General features: G+C 43.1%; 1 protein-coding gene across 1 annotated transcript; it reads right to left on the reverse strand.

Annotated features, from left to right (window-relative positions):
• Positions 1 to 2078: 2078 nt before the first annotated feature.
• LOC142742057 (uncharacterized) lies at positions 2079 to 17055 on the reverse strand. The gene is made up of 5 exons (XM_075851468.1): positions 16936 to 17055; positions 11469 to 11642; positions 10714 to 10813; positions 5081 to 5211; positions 2079 to 3804 (listed from the first exon to the last, which is right to left on the reverse strand). The coding sequence occupies exons 1-5, from the start codon at positions 16984 to 16986 to the stop codon at positions 3529 to 3531; spliced, it is 732 nt and encodes a 243-aa protein (XP_075707583.1). The 5' UTR covers positions 16987 to 17055; the 3' UTR covers positions 2079 to 3528.
• Between the last annotated feature and the right edge of the window lie 6998 nt (positions 17056 to 24053).

Raw genomic sequence — 24053 nt, forward strand, 5'->3', positions numbered from 1 at the left:
GGGGTCCTCAATGAGGGAATCCCCGGACAGCATCGGCAATGCTGTGGCCGGGGATTCCGTTCAGGGAGTAACCCCTGACATCACTGTCCATATATGGGCGGGGGGTCCTCCGAAAACGAATCCCCGGCCACAGCATCGGCAATGCTCTGGCAAGGGATTCCACCGCTAGAGGGCGCTTCAATGGCGAGATCTACAAGGGAAGGGGGTGCCATCTATGGGGGAGGCGCTATGTGGCACAATCTACATGGGGCACAATCTACATGGAGCACTAGGTGGCACAATCTACATGGGGCGCTGTGTGGCGCTATCTACAGGGGGGCTGTGTGGCGCTATCTACAGGGGGTACTGTGGCATTATATACAGAGGGCACTGCAGCATTATCTACAGGGGCGTGTGTGTGGGGCCATCTACGGGGGCTGTGTGACATCTACAGGGGGTACTGTGGCATTATCTACAGGGGCATGTGTGGCACTATATACAGGGGTGTGTGGCACCATATACAGAGGGCAGTTTCATTATCTACACATGAAATTCATCTGTTTTTAAAAATTTGTCAAACACAGAAAACATGGAACGGATGCAAAACAGCCATCAAAAAACAGACCTAGATGGCTGTTTTTAAAAGCTGATACTCGAACCCGGTTGTGTGAATCCCTGCGTGGTTTGGGGTGGGTAGGAGATGCAGGCTGGTATTGGGTAGTTGTAAAGGCGCCAGAAAATACTCCCTGAATTTATGGCTAGTGTTTGCCATCTTTTCAGGCTCCCATGGCTGCTTCGAAGATTTGATCTGAGGTCAGTGGACAGCAGCTGCCTTCTGGGCTATTTCTGTTGGCGCTTCACTGAATATGACACATGTGACATTACAATGTGTGTGTGTCAGACTTCAGTGTAGCCGGAGCAGAGAAGGAGAGCCCTGACATGGTACACAACCTCTAATCTATCATGTATCCAATCACAAACTATGCACCACTTACAAAAATGTCAGACCATAGACTACCTTTTTGGTGGACCATTGTGGTAAAAACGGATGGTAAAAACTGATGGTTTTGTAGTAAAAAAAAAGCCTGACGGCAACTGATACATTTTTGCATTAGTTGTAATCACTTGAGACTGCAACTGATATATGTGAACGCACCCATTAGGGTATGTTCACACGAGGGCGTCCGTAACGGCTGAAATTACGGGGATGTTTCAGCCTGAAAACATCCCCGTAATTTCAGCCGTACCGGCATGTGCAGGCGCTTGAACGCTGCGTCAATTACGGGCGTAATTAGCGCTGCTATTCATTGTAGTCAATGAATAACGGCTCTATTTACGGTCAAAGAAGTGACAGGTCACTTCTTTGACGCGGGCGTCTATTTACGCGCCGTCATTTGACAGCGGCGCGTAAATATACGCCTCGTGTGAACAGACAAACGTCTGCACATTGCTTTCAATGGGCAGATGTTTGTCAGCGCTATTGAGGCGCTATTTTCGGGCGTAATTAGGTGCAAAAACGCCCGATTTACGTCCGTAAATAGGCCGTGTGAACATACCCTTAGGCTTCATTCACATCTGCATCAGGGTTGTGTCGGAACGGGGCCCTGACTCACACAAATGGAAACCAGAGGTTTCCGTTTCCATCACCATTGATTTCAATGGTGACGGATCCAGTGCCAATGGTTTCTGTTTGTCTCAGCTGTGCAGGGGTTCCGTCGTTTTGACGGAAGCAATAGCGTAATCTACTATGCTATTGATTCCGTCAAAACGACGGAACCCCTGCACAACTGAGACAAATAGAAACCATTGGCACCGGATCCATCACGATTGAAAAATCAACCTTTGGTTTCCGTTTGTGTCAGTCAGTGCTCCGTTCCGACAGAACGGAGCCCTGACGCAGATGTGAACGAAGCCTAAGGTGCTCTAGTAGCTAGTACTCATTTCATGAGAGATCAGAGACAAAATGTTCTAATTTATTTATTTTTTAATAATTTTTAAAAGAATTGTTATTCTAATCATTTGAAATGGGATTTTAAGATAGGCTTGCATGCGAAAGCAAAAAATAAACAACATACAGAACTCCGTACAAGGCTTGAGCATTTTACTGGAAATATATTTTATTTATGAATAATATACTACAGTTGTTACTAGAAGATATGGACATCTACATTCGGATTCTTTATATTAGTTATGTATACAATCACTTATATAAACACATACATACACCACAGTTCAAAATACATTCAGGTTTTATGAGCCTCCCAAATATTACAGGTCGTTTGTTACAGAAGATATTAGGTCAATATTGGCTCTTCTGTTGTCCTCACTGTCATGCAGACCCCATCATTAGATCGTACCAGTGTTATAAAAGAAACAAAACGTAGCAAAAAACATACCGAAAGTGGAATAATGCCACTAGAAATTTCAGTAACTTTTTTCTAATCCAAACTTTTCAGCAGTGAAGTGTTTTAGGTTTTTATTGAACCACCATCAAAAAAAGTGTGTGTGTGGTAATGAAAGAATTATATGTGCTACAGTGGGAACGATTTTCTATTGGTTTTCTATTGGATTTCAAATTTCAAATATATGTGCGTGTATAACCCTTTCCCAGCATATATCCCAAAGTGAAACCTACTGAAATGGTTGTCATACTTTATTGTGTGTGTTTTCGGTATTCATATATTTCACTAGCACCATTTTATTATTTATGTACCTAGCTTTATTGGAATGTTTGGACCATGGTTGTTTTTAATCCGCAAAAGTCGGTTCAAGTGTTTTTTTTTTTTAAATATTATTTGGGGGAAGACATTATATCCAGCATCTGAAAATAAATCCAAAAAACACAAAAAAAAAAAAAAAGTTGTAGAACTCGGTTTTAATAAACATGGCGCAAAAGTGACAAACGTTATGGAGGTCAATATAGTTGTCACTTCTGAAAAAATGGCAGCAGCAATGGAGTACAAAAAAAAAAAAGTTAATCACTACAAAACCTGGGGTTTGCGTGGAAATACTCATTCATACAGCTGTTCGTTGTAACCCAGGACGTCTTCTAATAGGGCATATGGATACCGTAGGGGAGACCCAACTTTTGGGACTCCCCAATATGAGCTAGAACGGCATGTTATATGGTTGGCCATTCATTTTAATGGATGATAAGTATACATTTCCACTGCTGAGGTGGGGACCATAAAAAACAATTGCATTATAAAGTTATTGACCTTTCGCCATAGTGTTGTAACAGAAAAACTTTGTCTAAGAAACAATATCTAAAACGATCTCATTTATTTGGATTTGCATGTAGAGTCCTGTACATTTATCTAATGAATTAGAGTAGAAAAGGAAAATCTAAATTATTTTTGTAAGATACAACAGATATATTTTGATATTCAAACAGACTATTGAATTTGAGTCCTAGTACAAAAATGTACAGATATGAATGTGTGATTTTTTTTTTAGATTAGCCCATACCTGAGCAATAACACTTTACCAATGAATTCATACAAGGCAAAGGTCACTTGCCCTCATAACTTGAAGCTGTTTTGTAACATCTTATTTTGATTCCTCAAATTTTTCCTTAGGAAGTCTCCCGAGTATGTAGAACTCTTCATTTGGTCGCATATCGGTTAGATGAGCGATTCGGTTAGCCATGGCAAAAAATGCAGTGACCATAGCAATATCCCAGGCATCTTCACGATCAAAACCATGTTCCTTCAATTTGCCAAAATGCTCCTCCGTTATATTCTCTGGTTTGGCAACTGCTAACGCAAACTCCAGCATGGCACGATCTCTAGGGCTGAGATCTGCTAGCTCAGGATTGACAATAACCTAAATAAACACCATTTAATGAGAACAATAACATCCAGTACAGTAATACATCAGCTAACAACCCACATAATTTCTACAAAGGGTCTGGGTGTATATCTTGGATACCTAAGTGTATGTTCACATGCAGCAGAGTTGTAAAAATTTCTGTTACTGTTCCATACATCTGAATGGGGTTTACTAAAATCTATGCATATGCTGCAGAACAAGCCAACATTCAGATGTATAGAACAGACTTTAACGTGTAGAAATTTTTGCAACAAATCTGCTGCATGTGAACATACCTTAAAATCGAAAACTGACCTCTAACTGGCCCTGGAACCCTCAAACCAACCAATTAGAAAGTTCAACCTCATCCAGACCGAGCTGAATGAAGCAAACATTAACACGTTTACCCGTCTTAGGGCCTTGTTCACATCACCGTTCATTTCCGTTCCGGGGTTCCGTCTGAGGTTTCCGTCGGGTGAACCCCGCAATGGAAAGTGAAAGCACAGCTTCCGTGTCAGTCACCATTGATCTCAATGGTGACGGAAACATCGCTAATGGTTTCAGTTCGTCACCGTTCCGGCAGGTTTCCGGTTTTCCGACGGAATCAATAGCGCAGTCGACTCAGCTATTGATTCCGTCAGAAACCCAGAAACCTGCCGAAACGGTGACTAACTGAAACCATTAGCGATGTTTCCGTCACCATTGATAGCAAAGCTGTGCTTTCACTTTCCGTTGCGGGGTTCAAACCTCAGACGGAACCCCGGAACGGACATGAATGGTGATGTGAACAGGCCCTTAGATGCAATGTGCTACTTCCAAAAGTATGAAAGAATAAAAGATAAACTCTGGACAAAAAGAAAAATATAGCTTCTGCCCAATGTAGGGTTGATCCACCACACTTGGGGTCCCACAACATAGAATTTTTTTGCTTCTTCCGGAACATGACCACCAAGGAGTCTGCAAGGCTGAGTGTGGTATTGAGCTCCATCGTCTGTAAAATTATATACTTTGGTTCATGGTTCCTATTTATACTCATCATTATACTACTTCATGTTGGCTTCTTGGTTGTGCTGATCTGGGGAAAACGGGCCAGCAGTACTGCTGAGAACTCTACATAGTGGGTACGTTTTTGTATAGTGAAACACTGATCCTAAAACTAAATTATCATTTCAAGAGGAATTCCATCACTTCAGCACTCACGTTTTTGAACACCATTGGTAGCAAGCAGTAAGAGCTGATATAAAGACCAAATTATGTCATTTTAGGAAGCAAGTTATAAAAAAAAATGTACCTGGTCAGCCAATGTCTTCTTCTTAGAATATATTCTGTGTAACGCACTATGGGCAGTTACACAATAAGGACACTTGTTGTTTGCACTGGTAGCTACAATTATCAGCTCCTTGTCAGCTTTGGATAGATTTCCTACAAAAAATACATACATTTTACAGAATCTGTACATTAACATCGGGTTCATCATTAACCCCTTGGAGACGCAGCCAATTTTTAGATTTTCCGTTTTGTTTTTTCTTCCCCGCCTTCCAAAAGTCATAACTTTTTTATTTTTCCATACAGCCGTATGAGGGCTTGTTTTTTGCTGGACGAGTCGTTGTTTTTCACAGCATTATTTAATGTGCCATAAAATGTACTGGGAAACTGAAAACGACATGTTAACTTTATTATACGGCTCGATACGATTTAACTGTATTTTTCCCTTTTTTTTACATTTTTTATAAGTCCCCCTAGGGGACTGGAACCTTGGATCGCTTGCACTATATGCTGCAATACTAATGTATTGCAGTATATCGGGATTTTGGCAGTCTCCTAAGAAGCCATGCTATGAGTACAAAGATGAAAGACCTGGGGGCCTTCATTTATCGAGTTATAAATTATATACACTACCGTTCTAAAGTTTAGGGTCACTTAGAAATTTCCTTATTTTTTAAAGAAAAGCACAGTTTTTTTCAATGAAGATAACATTAAATTAATAAGGAATACACTCTATACATTGTTAATGTACTAAATGACTATTCTATCTGCAAACGTCTGGTTTTTAATGCAATATCTACATAGGTGTATAGAGGCCCATTTCCAGCAACCATCACTCCAGTGTTCTAATGGTATATTGTGTTTGCTAACTGTGTTAGAAGGCTAATGGATGATTAGAAAACACTTGAAAACCCTTGTGCAATTATATTAGCACCGCTGTAAACAGTTTTGCTGTTTAGAGGAGCTATAAAACTGACCTTCCTTTGAGCTAGTTGAGAATCTGGAGCATTACATTTGTGAGTTCGATTAAACTCACAATGGCTAGAAAAAGAGAGCTTTCATGTGAAACTCGACAGTCTATTCTTGTTCTTAGAAATGAAGGCTATTCCATGCGAGAAATTGCCAAGGAACTGAAGATTTCCTACAACGGTGTGTACTACTCCCTTCAGAGGACAGCACAAACAGGCTCTAATAAGAGTAGAAAGAGAAGTGGGAGGCCCCGCTGCACAACAAGACAAGTACAATAGAGTCTCTAGTTTGAGAAATAGACGCCTCACAGGTCCTCAACTGGCAGCTTCATTAAATAGTACCCGCAAACCGCCAGTGTCAACGTCTAAAGTGAAGAGGCGACTCCGGGATGCTGGCCTTCAGGACAGAGTGGCAAAGAAAAAGCCATATCTGAGACTGGCTAATAATAGGAAAATATTAATATGGGCAAAAGCACACAGACATTGGACAGAGGAAGATTGGAAAAAAGTGTTATGGACAGACGAATCGAAGTTTGAGGTGTTTGGATCACACAGAAGAACATTTGTGAGATGCAGAACAACTGAAAAGATGCTGGAAGAGTGCCTGACGCCATCTGTTAAGCATGGTGGAGGTAATGTGATGGTCTGGGGTTGCTTTGGTGCTGGTAATGTGGGAGATTTGTACAAGGTAAAAGGGATTTTGAATAAGGAAGGCTATCACTCCATTTTGCAACGCCATACCATACCCTGTGGACAGCGCTTGATTGGAGCCAATTTCATCCTACAACAGGACAATGACGCAAAGCACACCTCCAAATTATGCAAGAACTATTTAGGGAAGAAGCAGGCAGCTGGTATTCTATCTGTAATGGAGTGGCCAGCGCAGTCACCAGATCTCAACCCCATAGAGCTGTTGTGGGAGCAGCTTGACCGTATGGTACGCAAGAAGTGCCCATCAAGCCAATCCAACTTGTGGGAGGGGCTTCCGGAAGCATGGGGTGAAATTTCTCCCGATTACCTCAGCAAATTAACAGCTAGAATGCCAAAGGTCTGCAATGCTGTAATTGCTGCAAATGGAGCATTCTTTGACGAAAGCAAAGTTTGAAGGAGAAAATTATTATTTGAAATAAAAATCATTATTTCTAACCTTGTCAATGTCTTGACTATATTTTCTTGTCATTTTGCAACTCATTTGATAAATATAAGTGTGAGTTTTCATAGAAAACACAAAATTGTCTGGGTGACCCCAAACTTTTGAACGGTAGTGTATGTAATATGAAAAAATTTATTATCTTTTGTACTTCAATAGATGGTAACAATAAAATATTTATAAAAACGAAACAAAAAAAAAAATCAAAAAAAAAAAATCGGCAGACAGCGATCACGTTGTAGGGAGGCAGATGGGAACGTCCATGTGACTGATGGAAACAGCTGAGTACAGAGCTTCCGTCATTCCCATACACTTTGAGGGCTTATTCAGACGATCGTGATATACGTCCGTGCAAAGCGCATGATTTTCACGAGCCTCGCATGGACCTATATTAGTCTATGGGGCCGTGCAGACAGTCTGATTTTTACGCAGCGGGTGTCCGCTGCGTAAAACTCACGACATGTCCTATATTTCTGAGTTTCTCGCGCATCACGCACCCATTGAAGTCAATGGGTGCATGAAAATCACACGCACCACACGGAAGCACTTCCGTGGGACGCGCGTGATTCGCGCAACAGCAGTCAAAAGTATGATTGACAAAAGAAAAGCACCACGTGCTTTTCTGTTTACAAACAGTGTCATAATGATGGTGGCTGCTCAAAAATCACGCAGCCGCGCATCATATGGTGATGACACACGGAGCTGTTAAGTGTCTTTTGCGCACGCAAAACGCACACACTCGTGTGAATCCGGCCTGAATGTAACGGAAGCGTGCATGCTTGACCACCGCTCCATTCAAATGTCCTCTTCACTACGGTTGAGCAGTGAGTAGGAACGGGACCCCCGTTCCTGCGATCAGTGGGGGTACCAGCAGTTGGGCCCAGGGCGATAATACAATACCTGTGGATAGGTGATAATTGTCGATTCTAGTACATCCCCTTTAAGATGTATGTTCCTGACTACACTGCTTAAGACTGGCCGTCATCTTCCCTGGAGAAATATTTCTTCAAGGCTGATGATGGTATGTCCGGAGCAGTAGAGTCAGGACTATACTGCTTATATTTTATTATTTTGGGGCAGTGTAACTCTAGGGAGATTTTTATTGAATCAAATTTAACTAGATACCACAATAAAGTACTGTATGTAAAACTTAAAGAGGCTCTGTCACCAGATTTTGCAGTCCCTATCTGCTATTGCAGCAGATAGGCGCTGCAATGTAGATTACAGTAACGTTTTTATTTTTTAAAAACGAGCATTTTTGGCCAAGTTATGACCATTTTTGTAGTTATGCAAATGAGGCTTGCAAAAGTCCAAGTGGGCGTGTATTATGTGCGTACATCGGGGCGTTTTTAATACTTTTACTAGCTGGCCGTTCTGATGAGAAGTATCATCCACTTCTCTTCAGAACGCCCAGCTTCTGGCAGTGCAGACACAGCCGTGTTCTCCAGAGATCACGCTGTGTCGTCACTCACAGGTCCTGCATCGTGTCAGACGAGCGGGGACACATCGGCACCAGAGGCTACAGATGATTTTGCGGCAGCATCAGCGTTTGCAGTTAAGTAGCTACATCGACTTACCTGCTAACGCCGATGCTGCTGCAGAATCAACTGAAGCCTCTGGTGCCGATGTGTCCTCGCTCGTCTGACACGATGCAGGACCTGTGAGTGACGTCACAGCGTGATCTGCCAGAAGCTGGGCGTTCTGAAGAGAAGTGGATGATACTTCTCGTCAGAGCGCCCAGCTAGTAAAAGTATTAAAAACGCCCCGATGTACGCACATAATACACGCCCACTTGGACTTTTACTTTTAAACACACCCAATTGGACTTTTGCAAGCCTCATTTGCATAACTACAAAAATGGTCATAACTTGGCCAAAAATGCTCGTTTTTTAAAAATAAAAACGTTACTGTAATCTACATTGCAGCGCCTATCTGCTGCAATAGCAGATAGGGGCTGCAAAATTTGGTGACAGAGCCTCTTTAAAGGGAACCTGTCACCAGCATTTCTCCTATTGAACTTTACTTGTCCCTCGCTGGCCGCTGTCCATTGACGTTCTCCCCTCTTCTAAACTCCTCCTCTGACCGTAAATAACGGTCTGCAAACATCTTGCGTCTTTTATAATAATAATCCGGTAGTCTCGTTCGTTCCTCTGCTTATGCCCACCCTCCGCCGAAAAACTGGCCCACCCTGAATGCTGTCAATCAAAAGTAAGCTATCACTCAAAAGTAAGGAGGCGGGGTAAACTCGGAAAGGCTTGAGGAATGAAGATATGACTCTTAGGGCTCATTCAGACGAGCGTGAATCACGTCCGTGTGAAGGGCGTTAAAACAACGTCTGCCACACAGACTCGTGTATTTCAATGGGGCCAGTCACACGACCGTTGTTGTAACAGAGCGTGTGAAAGGTCCGTGAAAATATAGGACATGTCCTATTTTACTGCGTGCCACACATCCCCTCCATAGACTCTAGTCTATGGGGCATCCATGACAACGAGTCCCACACGGGTGCAACTCGGACGTGAAAAACGTTAGTTTTTCACGTCCGAGGTCGCAGACGCTCGTTTAAATGTAGCCTTAAGCTCATTAGCATACAGCGCAGGAACACTAAAAAACTGAATACTAAATTACAGAGCAGACTAAGAAGATAATTATAGGTTATATAGAAATGATTTTTCACCCACTTCCACCAGGTATTGCTGGTTTAATAGGTGAAATGCTGGTGACCGGTTCCCTTTAAGCTGGACACACATAGCCATGCCTAATTCTAGGATTGGGACACGAAGGGAGGTGTTGCAAGTATAGTCACATTTTTTTATAGACCGTCATCATCCATGAGATATCTGGCAGATTGAACTTTTGATGTTTTTTATTTTTCTTTCTAATTGACATGAAAACAGCCAGAAATTGTAAATGCATATCTCTGCTTGGAATAGGAAAATTAAACTGAAAGCTCCGGTGAGAACAAGGAGATATAGGTTTAAAATGCGTATTTGTACTGACATGCATATACATAATGGACAAATAAAAAGAAAACACAAGCAAGGTAAACTGTATTAGGCTGGCTTGACAGAAGTCTAAGGCTGGATTCACACGAGCACATTACGTCCGTAATGGACGGAACGTATTTCGGCCGCAAGTCTCGGACCGAACACAGTTCAGGGAGCCGGGTTCCTAGCATCATAAATATGTACGATGCTAGGAGTCCCTGCCTCTCCGTGGAACTACTGTCCCGTACTGAAAACATGATTATAGTACAGGACAGTTGTCCCGCAGCGAGGCAGGGACTCCTAGCATCAGAGAGAACTATGATGCTAGGAGCCCGGCTCCCTGCAGCGAGTTCGGTCTGGGACTTGTGGCTGAAATACGTTCCGTCGATTACGGACGTAATGTGCTCGTGTGAATCCAGCCTTAAATGGATTCAATCATCCATTACCACACAACAACAATCATTAGGATCAATCACTTTCAAGTTGGGTCATAGTGAATATTGCTGTGTATATACCCAGATTTACAGAGACTAAATCACATAAATGTATTTACCGCTTTCCTTGTTCATAAGGATGTCATAATAAGCAAAAAATGCTCTGAACTCATCGGGTCGGTGTGCCATTACTTTAAAAACATTTGGCAAAAAACCACCCTGAAGAGAAGAATAAAATGTGTAAATATACAATGCAGCATACATTGCATCATGCATTTCTAGAGACCTTACCAGAATATTTTAAGGCATAGCTGCACTTCTATATTATATTCTAAATCTACATAAAATATTGAATAACTTTGCTTTCTTTAGCTTGCATTGATTTTTTTAATTAAGTTTTAAAAAAAATAAATAATGTTTGCTGGAACAGACTACACAGGTTATTTGTGGTCTGTTACCATGGAGACGCATTGGTTTGCATAAGATACAAAATGGTAGATTTTTGTCAAGTCTATTTGCAAAGTTGCTTTATTTTTAATCTTTGTTGCATTAACGCAAGAAAAATAATGGTTGCAAAGTTATACATAGCCTTTGAATCGTTAAAGTGTGTGATTGATTCTCAATGCTGCAGTAGATGACAGCACTAGGTGCACTTTTCAACTGACATTGGAGCGGGCACAGATTTACACTATAATTTAGGCCAGTTTCTGGCATAAATTTGACGTCCCGCTGATGGACCTGCCCACTTTTTTAAACGTGCGATGAGAAGCATAATCGGCCGAAAAGTTTTGGACCTTTTCCACATTAGAAATCTTATCATAGAGAGGTTAATAAATCCCCCCCCCCCCCCCATAGTGCTTCTGTGTATAATTACCTTTCTCTCTATCTCTTCCATTAATTCCACTATATCATATGGCAAGTCTTTTTTGTACGGTACAGGATAGCGACTGATTTGTCTAGGTCCTTCAGATTGTGTCCCATATCCATATCGTCCTCCTGAAACAACTCGAGATCTCCAAATTCCATGGGAAAGATTGCCTGAGAAGTTCTAGAACACAGAGGACACATTTTTCATATTCTTTTTAAACAGGGCAGCATAGTAGGATGACAGATCTGCTGTAATGAGTATTCGGTTACTCGAATAAACAAAAATGAAGACCTTATTTACATAAGCTTACAGAGCTGTGTGCACGGAGCATGTATGGAGTCCCACTCTGGATGTTGCCATATGGTGCCTCTGTATGGCACCATATTATGGAGCAGTTCATCCCTGCCAGCAATGCTTCTAGGGGAGAATAGCTATGTAATATGGAATTTGATGCAGCCCCCCTTTTCTGATTGGTGGGTTCAACAACTCCCACTGCTAGGTGCATAAAATCAAGCCAACAGCCTTGCAAGTTCTATAGACAAATATTAGTAGAAAGAGTTGTCTACTGAAGAACTCCGTACATTTTCAGGATAGGTAACAAAAGTTCAAAGAACACGAACCTGAAGTGAATAGTGTGTAAAAATGAACGAAGTCTCTGTTCCCATCGCTGTCATGGTTTCCGTTATAACGTCACACGATGGACACCAACGGCGTCCAACAAACCCCATTGACTATAATGGGTTTGTCAGGGTTCTGCCATGGTGTACGTTATTTTGACAGTAAGAATAGCGCTGCACACTGCGCTGTTCTTCCTGTCAAATATGACAGGACTGCCAACGTAGGCTCCGAAATGAGCCACTGGCAGTAGTGTGAACTCAGCTCAACAAATTCCAAAATGGCATTATGACAGGATAGGCCTGATGATCTCTGTTAGACCTTGGGCTGTCACTATAAAATTGTCAGACACCGCAATCGCCCCCTCCCCTCTCTTTGTTTATACACCATAGTTGTCGCAATGAGTACTGGGAGTTTTAGGGGTTTTCCAGCCAGTAAAAATTGATGGCCTATCCTCAGGATAGGCCATCAATAGCTGATGGGTAGGGGTCAGTCTCCCGGGACCCCCGCTGATCAGCTGTATTGAAGTGGGTGCATACGATCGCTGCTTTCCCTTCATTTCTACTTGCTCACTGTGAATCGCCGACACGCACTTAGCGACAAAGCACAGGTAATTAAGCCTTTCTCTCCCATTCACATCAATTTACAGTGAGCTTGTTGCCGGGCAGCGTCACAACGTTCTATGTGATGCAGCACTTAGGACATTGAGTGTTGCATATAAGGCCCTGTTGTCAGGACATTGCATGCGCCACGACCTGCTGTCAGAGTCGGGGGGGGGGGGGGGGGGTGGGGAAGCGGAGTGGTGAGTAAATTTTTTTGCACTGCCGTGTTTAAATAAACTAGAAAAAAAATTGGCGCACAGGTAACAAAAAGCTTGGTCCCAGGAGAAACGATCGCATCTGCTAGGAGGGAAAGTCTTTCTCCTATACCACTGAATGGTCAATCTGCAGGAGAACAGCAATGAAGAAAAATCTGGTAGGTATTCTCAGATCCTGAGTTTAGGAAAGAATCAGAGGGACTGGGGTAGGTGGTGAATGGGGCATTTGTGGTTGGTACTGTAAGGCCACTTTCACGTCAGTATTTTGCATCAACATTTGGGAGCCAAAACAAGAAGTGGAACCTACACGGAGGAGTAGGAGAAGAATAATAAAGGGAAGATTTGTACCTCTTGCGTGTTTTGGGTTACAAATACGTATGCAAAATACATGGTGCAAAAGTGGCCTAATGATAGCATTGTGAATGACCGTTTTAGGAGCAAAGTGTCTGGCATAAGACACACACACACACTTGAAGTTGCAAAACGAAGAAGGAAAGGTTTTGGAATTGTGGCAATTGCAGGATCAATAGACATGTTAATGATATGCAAATGATAAAGGAAATGGAAACAAAAAATATTCCAAACATCTTGATTTATTCAGTATAGAGTATGATCGCCACGCGCAGAAATACACACACGTTTTGCCATGCTATCTATGGGGTTATTAATGGTTGTCTGAGGAATGTTATGCCATGCTGAATGCACTTGGGCAGGCAAATCATCAGGATTGGTTGCTGGCTTCTCACTTTTGCAATTGCTGAACAATGACGTTCCAGATGTGCTCGATGGGAAACCATTCCAGAGACGCTGCAGGCCATGGTAGCATGTTTAGGCCATGCAGGCTGCTCACAGTAGCATGAGCAACATGTGGCCCGTCATTGTCCTGTAGAAAAACGGCTTCTGGGACACTTTGGAGAAATGGCCGTATCTCTGGTTCCACGACCAAATCAATGTAAGTGTACCTGAAATGAAGACTAGAGGGGTCCGGCTACCATAGACCATGCCACCCCACACCATAATCCCGGGAGTAGGACCAGTGTGACGTTCCCTTGTAAATCAAGCAGAAGGGAGAAAAATTGCAGTATTTGGGACACGGCACCTGGCAGGTAATTATTCAATGGAGGTATATTACTTTGGTATACGTGTTTTATTGTCACACACTACACGTTTCAGGACCGGACAGATCCCTTCCTCAGGCTTATACAATGATACACAAAATGAGACATTCTTTTATAGATACACAAAAGACCGGGAAACAAAGGATACGTTTTTTCCGGGTAACAGTTACACTTCATTTTGGAAAAAATGGGAGGAGTGAGGATTTCCCAATTTGCTGACGTCAATGGTCAGTGAAGAAACAACAGCAATGTGTAGTGATATCCCTCTGCATGATAATGGAAGTTATAAATTGTAACTGTTACCTGGAAAAAACGTATCCTTTGTTTCCCAGTCTTTTGTATGTATAAAAGGATGCCTCATTTTGTGTATCATTGTATAAGCCTGAGGAAGGGACCTCTCCGGTCCTGAAACGTGTAGTGCGTGACAAAATACGTATACCAAAGTAATATACCTCCATTGAATAATAACCTGCCAGGCGCCCTGTCCCGAATGCTGCAATTTTTCTCCCTTCTACTCGATTCCTTTTCCCCGGGCTGAGTGGTTTTCACCCATGGGCTAGCAGCGAGTGGCAGCCGGCACCTAAAGAGAGATCATCACCGTCATCACTGCAAAGAAGTAGTGTTGTGCCTACACTTGCACAATACTAGGTGAGTAAACCAGCTCACTATGTACTGCTCTTTACACAATTTCTAAACAGTATTACCTTAGAGGAGCGCCGTTTGTCCTCTTCTTTTTTCTTTCACATGTTCCCTTGTGAAGGCCCCTTCATAGCATTGCTCCACATGGTCTCCAGACCAATCTCCGGCTATCATTGCATCAGAGACAAAAGCGGGATTTATCACTGAAGAGGATAGTGCACCATGATAGCCTTTGAGGACGGTGGGCGTGTCACCTGTAGGTGGACGTCTGGCTCATAGCCCAATGTCTTTGCGTCGACACTGGCTGTCGCCCTAGTATGTGACGTCCAATTTCACTTGCAGTACAGAATGGATCACTACTCGCTATTCTTCCGATCAGATGATCTTTCCGTGCAGGGGTTCACCTCCGCGCACCTCAAACGGTCATTCCCATTAGTTGTTCTCCCAACCTCCGGGACACGCAATGTTGAACAGTGGTGTCATCTCTGCCTAGACACGTAGCAATCTGCCGGAGTGACAAACCAACGTCTTTCCATTCAAGCACTCTGTCCCTCTCAGTTTGGGACAAGTGATAACTGGCACGTCGATGAACAGGAGGCATCGCACAATCATCCCACACCACTTGATCCGATTTTTGAGGTGTCATGTGGCTATAAAACCTTTGCTTTCAATCTGGCTTTTATGCCCCTTCCACATGCCGGAGATTGGAGCTAGGGGCTTGAAAATGTGATCATTTGCAGATATATAGCGACAACTGCTGCTTCCTCGATTGAGTATATATATATATATATATATATATATATATATATTATTTTTATTTTATACATTTCAAGACCAAGATGGTGGGCTGAAATGTCGCATGTGAATTGGTGAATAAACCAGTGTTTTTTCCACTGTTTTGGGAGTGCCGCCTTTTCTTATTTCATATCGAGGTGGATTTTGAGCCAGATCCTACACGGCTGTGCACTCCTAATTGCCAAGCTTTTGGTGCCGCATTATACACCAATTACATTTTCATTCAATTACATTTAGCTATAGGTGATTTTTGGTTCAACTTTTATGGACATTAATTGATAATCTGTGTTGGGTATGATAATACAAAATTATACAACCAGATATACCTCTAGGAACGACTGCCTAACAAATCTTCTGCTCCTGGTCTTGCGAGATTTCAGATTATCTTGTAGTTCACTGACAGAAGCAAGTTCTGGACTATTCGAATTTTTAGAAAAACCATAGGATGCTGGACTAAAGGAATTTTACCGGACTGCTTTACCTGTTCGGCTATGTTCACACGCTAAAGTAAAAACGGCTGTAAAATACGGAGCCCTTTATTTTCAGACGTTTTTAAAGCAAACGTTTTTTGATGCGTTTTTTTAGGGCTGTTTTTCTATTGACACAATGAAAAATGGCCCAAGAAGTGACATGCACTTCTTTTTAAGTGACATTTTTTTTCAAACGGCCGCATAAAAAAAAACGCCCCGTCTGAACAAAATGCTGTTTTTCTCATTGAAATGAATGGGCAGATGTTTGGAGGCATTCAGCTTCTGTTTTTTCAACTGAAGAAAAACGCCTGAAGACACAGTGTGTGAACATACCCTTGGGCTGGGTTCACACACCCTATTTACGGACATAATTCTGGCATTTTAGCCTCGAATTACGTCCGAAAATACGGCTCCAAAGCGTCGGCAAACATCCGCCCATTCATCTGAATGGGTTTTACGATGTTCTGTGCCGACGGTCATTTTTTTTACGCGCCACTGTCAAAAGTCGGCGCGTAAAAAAGACGCCCGCGTCAAAGAAGTGTCTGTCACTTCTTGGGACGTAATTGGAGCCGTTTCCCATTGACTCCATAGAAAAACAGCTCCAATTACGTCCGTAATGGACGATGCGAAAAACGCCTGCAACATGCCATTACGGCTGAAATTCAGGAGCTGTTTTCTCCTGAAAACAGCTCCGTAATTCCAGGGTATCGGACGTGTACGTGTGAACATATCCTTACAGTACAGGAAGTCTCACTATACACTTCAAAATGCAGTACGCTTCCCTTTGTATCCTATGTAAAGTAACATGGGTTGTAATAAAGCGTTGCAGTAATATTACAATACATGCATGTTCTGTTCTTGATCACTACTGTGCCCTCACCAACATTTCCTAAATGGTAACTGTAAGACACTGGTAAGCATAGTCACGGGGTTAGCTGTAAAGCCTGTGCAGTGGTAGCAGCATGCATTACATTACATTGTGTCGTGCACGGGAGCCGGCAGGTCCTTGTGTTACTCACAGTCAGGACAGAGATCCTGCTAATCCTCCATAGACTGCTGAGGAGTCTCATGCTGCTCTGTCTGCTCCAGTCACCTCTCACGCAGGCAGCACAGCGAGTGTTTCCTAGTTCAGGCTCCCACAGAGCTCCGCCTCCCTTGTATGCAATGACCACGCCTCTCGCTGCTGCCAGGAGGTGGGCTTCTGCCCTTAGCTTACACTTGTCTGCTTTCACACGCCAGTATTTTCATCAGTATTTTTGCGTTTTAATGCGGTTTCAAAAGCACCTCATTAGCAATGGTTTAATGAACCCTAAGGGTATGTTCACACGCTATAATAAAAACGTCTGAAAATACGGAGCTGTTTTCAAGGGAAAAAAGCTCCTGATTTTCAAACGTTTTTTAACCCCTTCCCGAAACAACTTTCATAAATTTTCGTTTTTTCCTCCCCACCTTCCAAAAGCCATAACGTCTTTATATTTCCATCGATATAGTCCTATGAGGGCTTGATTTTTGCGGGACAAGTTCTAGTTTTTCGTAGCATCATTTATTGTGGCATATAATTTACTAGGAAACGGGAAAAAAATTATTTGTGGGGTAGAAAATGAAAAAAAAAACAGATTCCTCCATGGTTTTTTGCGCGCTGTTTTTACGGAATTCACTGTGCAATTAAAACAACAGGTTAACTTTAGGGTATGTGCACACGTAGTCAACAAAAACGTCTGAAAATCCAGAGCTGTTTTCAAGGGAAAACAGACCCTGCTTTTCAGACGTTTTTTGACCAACTCACATTTTTCGCGGCGTTTTTCGCGGCGTTTTTTACGTCCGTTTTTGGAGCTGTTTTCATTGGAGTCTATGAGAAAACAGCTCCAAAAACGTCCAAAGAAGTGTCCTGCACTTCTTTTGACGAGGCTGTATTTTTACGCGTCGTCGTTTGACAGCTGTCAAACGACGCGTAAATAACAGGTCGTCTGCACAGTACGTCGGCAAACCCATTCAAATGAATGGGCAGATGTTTGCCGACGTATTGTAGCCGTATTTTCAGACGTAAAACGAGGCATAATACGCCTCGTTTACGTCTGAAAATAGGTCGTGTGAACCCAGCCTTAGGGTATGTTCACACGAGGGCGTCCGTTACGGCTGAAATTACGGGGATGTTTCAGCCTGAAAACATCCCCGTAATTTCAGCCGTACCGGCATGTGCAGGCGCTTGAACGCCGCGTCTATTACGGCCGTAATTAGCGCTGCTATTCATTGGAGTCAATGAATAACGGCTCCAATTACGGCCAAAGAAGTGACAGGTCACTTCTTTGACGCGGGCGTCTATTTACGCGCCGTCATTTGACAGCGGCGCGTAAATTTACGCCTCGTGTGAACAGACAAACGTCTGCCCATTGCTTTCAATGGGCAGATGTTTGTCAGCGCTATTGAGGCGCTATTTTCAGACGTAATTCGGGGCAAAAACGCCCGAATTACGTCCGTAAATAGGCCGTGTGAACATACCCTTATTCTGCGGGTCAGTACGATTACGGTGATACCAAATATGTATAGTTTTTTCTATATTTTACTACTTTTACAAGGAAAAAACGAAGTGTAAAAAACAACATTTATTTTGCGTCACCAAATTCCGAGAGCCACAACTTTTTAATTTTTCCGTCAATTAAGTGGTGTGAGGGCTTATTTTTTGCGGGATAAGCCGTAGTTTTTAATAATACCATTTTGGTGTAAATGCGACAGTTTGATAACTTTTTATTTCATTTTTTTGTGGGAGATGAGGTGACCAAAAAATAGACATTCTGGCGTTTACAATTTTTTTTTTTTATGGCGTTCACCGTACGGGTTAAATAATGATATATTGTAATAGTTCAGACTTTTACGGACGCGGCGATACCAATTATGTTTATTTATTTATTTCTTTACTATGCTCTAGGGGGGAAATGGGAAAAGGGGTTTTTTTTTTGCACAAAAAAAAACTTTATTTAAAGAGGCTCTGTCACCAGATTTTGCAACCCCTATCTGCTATTGCAGCAGATCGGCGCTGCAATGTAGATTACAGTAACGTTTTTATTTTTAAAAAACGAGCATTTTTGGCCAAGTTATGACCATTTTTGTAGTTATGCAAATGAGGCTTGCAAAAGTCCAAGTGGGTGTGTTTAAAAGTAAAAGTCCAAGTGGGTGTGTATTATGTGCGTACATCGGGGCGTTTTTAATACTTTTACTAGCTGGGCGCTCTGATGAGAAGTAACATCCTCTTCTGTTCAGAACGCCCAGCTTCTGGCAGTGCAGATCTGTGACGTCACTCACAGGTCCTGCATCGTGACGGCCACATCGGCACCAGAGGCTACAGTTGATTCTGCAGCAGCATCAGCGTTTGCAGGTAAGATCGACTTACCTGCAAACGCTGATGCTGCTGCAGAATAAACTGTAGCCTCTGGTGCCGTCACGATGCAGGACCTGTGAGTGACGCGTGATGAGTGACGAGTGATGCAGGACGCGTGTGCGTTTTGCGCTCGCCAAAAAACGCTGCGTTTTGCGCGCGTTGCAGTTGCGTGTGTCATCAGTGTTTGCTGCGTGGCTGCGTGATTTTGCCATCCTTATGACACGCGGTTTTGCTGTTTAGAAAAAGAAATGAATGAAGTGCTTTTATTTTTTCCTTCATTTCTTTATCTACTGATGCAGAACCACGCGCAACAAACGGAAGTGCTTCCGTGTGCCGTGCGTGATTTTCACGCACCCATTGACTTCAATGGGTGTGTGATGCGTGAAAAACGGCCAAGTATATGACATGTCGTGAGTTTTACGCAGCGGACATACCCTGCTTGAAAATCACGGACTGTCTGAACGGCCACATTGACTAACATAGGTCCGTGCGACGCGTGTGATTTTCACGTGCGTATCACGGACGTTAAACACGTTCGTGTGAATAAGGCCTTAGGCTGGGTTCACACGAGCATGTTCGGTCCGTAAAGGACGGAACGTATTTCGGCCGCTAATCCTGGACCGAACACACTGCAGGGAGCCGGGTTCCTAACATCATAGTTATGTACGACGCTAGGAGTCCCTGCCTCTCCGTGGAACTACTGTCCCGTACTGAAAACATGATTACAGTACGGGACAGTTGTCCTGCAGAGAGGCAGGGACTCCTAGCATTGTACATAACTATGATACTAGGAGCCCGTGAAAAACGCGCCGTTTCGGTTGCGTTGGAGTTGCGTGTGGCATCCGTTTGGGCAGCGTGATAGTGTATTTAACGCGCGTATGGCATGCGTTTTTTACGCGCGTCAAAACAACGGAGGGTGGAGTAATGGAGAGGGCAGCCTACAAAAAGACACCTTCTCCAACACCTGCTTGCTGTGAGCACATGTTCGCATCAAGATTTCACGTTACCTCACACTTTGGCCCGTGTTTGTTGTTTTTGGGTGGTTTTACAGGTTAAAAAACTACTATTGCTGCAGATGTCAGTTTAAACTGTGCGCATGTGCTCAGAAAGTGAAAAGCCACTTCCTGGTTTGTAGTTGTTTTGTCTAGTCTGCTCAACTCATTTACATAGACTTAACAAGTGTTGCGTGAAAAACGCTGTGCGTACGGAGGTGCTTCCGTGTGCCCTGCGTTGTTTTCACGCACCCATTGACTTCAATGGGTGCGTGATGCGTTGAAAACGCTGAATCAACGGACATGTCGTGCCTTTTTGGCAACGGAGCAACGCTGCGCAAAAACCACGCACATGTCTGTACGGCCCCATAGACTAATATAGGTCCGGGCAACGCGCGTGAAAATCACGCGCGTTGCACGCGCGTATTTTACGTTCGTCTGAATAAAGCCTAAAGCAAAGCACCACCCTGCAACTGCTGTAAGGAAAGAATACATAAAAATGCATAAATAACAATTCCTTAACGGCTATGGACACCTTTGAAAATTATTTTGTGTGTATATATATATATACATATACTAGTCCTTCTCAATGAATTAGAATATCATCAAAAAGTTAATTTATTTCAGTAATTCAATTCAAAAAGTGTCTCTCATACATTATAGATTCATTACACACAGAGTGATCTATTTCCATTTTTTTCTTTTAATGTTGATGATTATGGCTAGGGCTATGTTCACACGCTTACTAAGAAACATCTCAAAATACGGAGCCTTTTTTCAAGGGAAAACGGCTCCTGATTTTCAGCTGTTTTTTAAGCAACTCGCGTTTTTCGCAGCGTTTTATACAGCCGTTTTTGGAGCTGTTTTTCTATAGTCAATGAAAAACGGCTCCAAAAACGGTTCAACAAGTGACATGCACTTGTTTTTCGCTGGGCGTTTTTTTTACGCGGGCGTTTTTCAAATCGGCCATGTACATAAACGCCTTGTTGGAACAGAATGCAGTTTTTCCCATTGAAATCAATGGGCAGATGTTTGGAGGCGTTCTGCTTCCGATTTTTCGGCCGCCTATGGCCCGAAAATAAGCCATTTGAACATGTTTACACGGCTTATTTTCGGCCGAAAAATCGAAAGCAGAACGCCTCCAAACATCTGCCCATTGACTTCAATGGGAAAAATGGCGCTCTGTTTTGACATGCCGTTTTTTTTATGCGGCTGTTTTGAAAATCGGCCGCGTAAAAAAACGCCTGCGAAAAAAAAGTGCATGTCACTTCTTAAGCCGTTTTAGAAAAACGCGAGCTGCTAAAAAAAGCGGCTGAAAATCAGGAGCTGTTTTTCCTTGAAAACAGCTCCGTATTTTCATACGTTTTTTTAGTAAGCATGTGAACATAGCCTTACAGTTAATGAAAACCCCAAATTTAGTGTCTCAGAAAATTAGAATCTTATATAAGCCCAATTTCAAAAATGATTTTTAATACTGAAATGTTGTCCTACTGAAAAGTATGTACAGTATATGCACTCAATACTTGGTCGGGGCTCCTTTTGCATTAATTACTGCATCAATGCGGCGTGGCATGGAGGCGATCAGTCTGTGGCACTGCTGAGGTGTTATCAATGCGGCGTGGCATGGAGGCGATCAGTCTGTGGCACTGCTGAGGTGTTATCAATGTGGCGTGGCATGGAGGCGATCAGTCTGTGGCACTGCTGAGGTGTTATCAATGCGGCGTGGCATGGAGGCGATCAGCCTGTGGCACTGCTGAGGTGTTATCAATGCGGCGTGGCATGGAGGGGATCAGCCTGTGGCACTGCTGAGGTGTTATCAATGCGACGTGGCATGGTGGGGATCAGCCTGTGGCACTGCTGAGGTGTTATGGAATAGCAGGGTGCTTTGATATCGGCCCTCAGCTCGTCTGCATTGTTGGGTCTGGTGTCTCTCATCTTCCTCTTGACAATACCCCATAGATTCTCTATTCTCTGCTAGTGTAATATCAAGTCCAGAGTCAGTGCAGCCGTCTAGCAGGAAATTTTCGAGCACTTCATGCTTCCCTCTGCTGACAAGCTTTATGGAGATGCTGATTTTCCAGCAGAACTTGGCACCTGCCCACACTGTCAAAAGTACCAATCCCTGGTTTACTAACCACAGTATCACTGCGCCTGATTGGCAAGCAAACTCGCCTGACCTAAACCCCATAGAGAATCTATGGGGTATTGTCAAGAGGAAGATGAGAGACACCAGACCCAACAATGTAGACGAGCTGAAGGCCACTATCAAAGCAACCTGGGCTTCCATAACACCTCAGCAGTGCCACGGGCTGATCGCCTATATGCCACACCGCATTGATAACATCTCAGCAGTGCCACAGGCTGATCGCCTCCAAGCCACGCTGCATTGATAACACCTCAGCAGTGCCACAGGCTGATTGCCTCCATGCCACGCCGCACTGATAACACCTCAGCAGTGCCACAGGCTGATCACTACTTGCCACGCCGCATTGATAACACCTCAACAGTGCCACAGGCTGATCACTACATGCCACGCCACATTGATGCAGTAATTCATGCAAAAGGAGCCCCGACCAAGTATTGAGGGCATATACTTTACATACTTTTCAGTAGGCCTACATTTAGGTATTAAAAATCATTTTTGAAATTGGGCTTGTTTAAGGCCGGGTTCCCACGTAGCGTAAACGATGAGGAATTTCCGCAACAGAATTCTGTACGGAAATTCTGCAGCATTTGCAGTATCAGCAAAGTGGATGAGATTTATAAAACCTCATGCCTATGCTGCGGACAAAAAACGCAGCGTAAATGTTAATAAATTGACCTGCGGTGCAGAATTTAAATCCGCGGCATGTCAATTTGTGCTGCTTTTTTGTTGACTTTCTATTGCTGGATTTCCCCATTGAATTCAATAGGGATGCAAAACCTGCAACAGAAAGCTAAGCTAAGTGCGATTAAAATTGCAGCTCAGGCAAAAAAAGAAAAAATCATACTTACCCAGAACGCTCATCAGTTCGGCCACCTGGGATAACGTTTTATCCCATGTGACAGCTGCAATGTCACATCGCCTGCAACGTCATCGTAGGAGGCTGTACTACGTGCAGAAAAGAGGGAGGGAGTAAGTATCGACTTTTTTTATTTTTATTTCAAGCATTGCTTTCTGCAGCGGAAATGCCGTCCGAAAAACTGCACCACAATGTGGTGTGATTTTTCGGACGGACGGTGCTGTGGGTTCCAGGTCGCATACACTTGCGCAGTTTTTACGCAGCGTATCCGACCCGTGGGAAACAGGCCTAACGGATTTCTATATATGAAGAGAGGTAAGTTAGAGAAGGAAGGAAGAGGACTGGCCAGGGGAGTGTTAGGCCTTGTTTACACAGTGCAGATTTGCTGCAGATTTTGCCAAAACCAGAATTGGATCCAGGAGAGCAGACCCATAAGGCCTTCCTTTTATATATTTTTATTTTGTTCCTTTCCTGGTTTTGGCTTAAAAAATACATGCAAAACCTGCACTGTCTGAACAAGGCCTAGGAGTGCAGTCACACGCAGCAGATTTTGTTGTAGAAATTTTAAGCGACTGAAAATCTGTACCATTCATCTGAATGGAAATTGCAGAAACCCATGCACCTGCTGCAGAAACAAACCATATTCAGATAAATGGAATTGAATTGTCGCAGACAATTTCTGCAATAAATTCTGACTCGTGTGACTGCACCCTTAGGCCGGGTTCCCACAGGTCGGATACGCTGCGTAAAAGCTGCGTTTAACTTTC

Source organism: Rhinoderma darwinii, chromosome 1 (assembly GCF_050947455.1).
Source record: "Rhinoderma darwinii isolate aRhiDar2 chromosome 1, aRhiDar2.hap1, whole genome shotgun sequence".
NCBI lineage: Eukaryota > Metazoa > Chordata > Amphibia > Anura > Rhinodermatidae > Rhinoderma > Rhinoderma darwinii.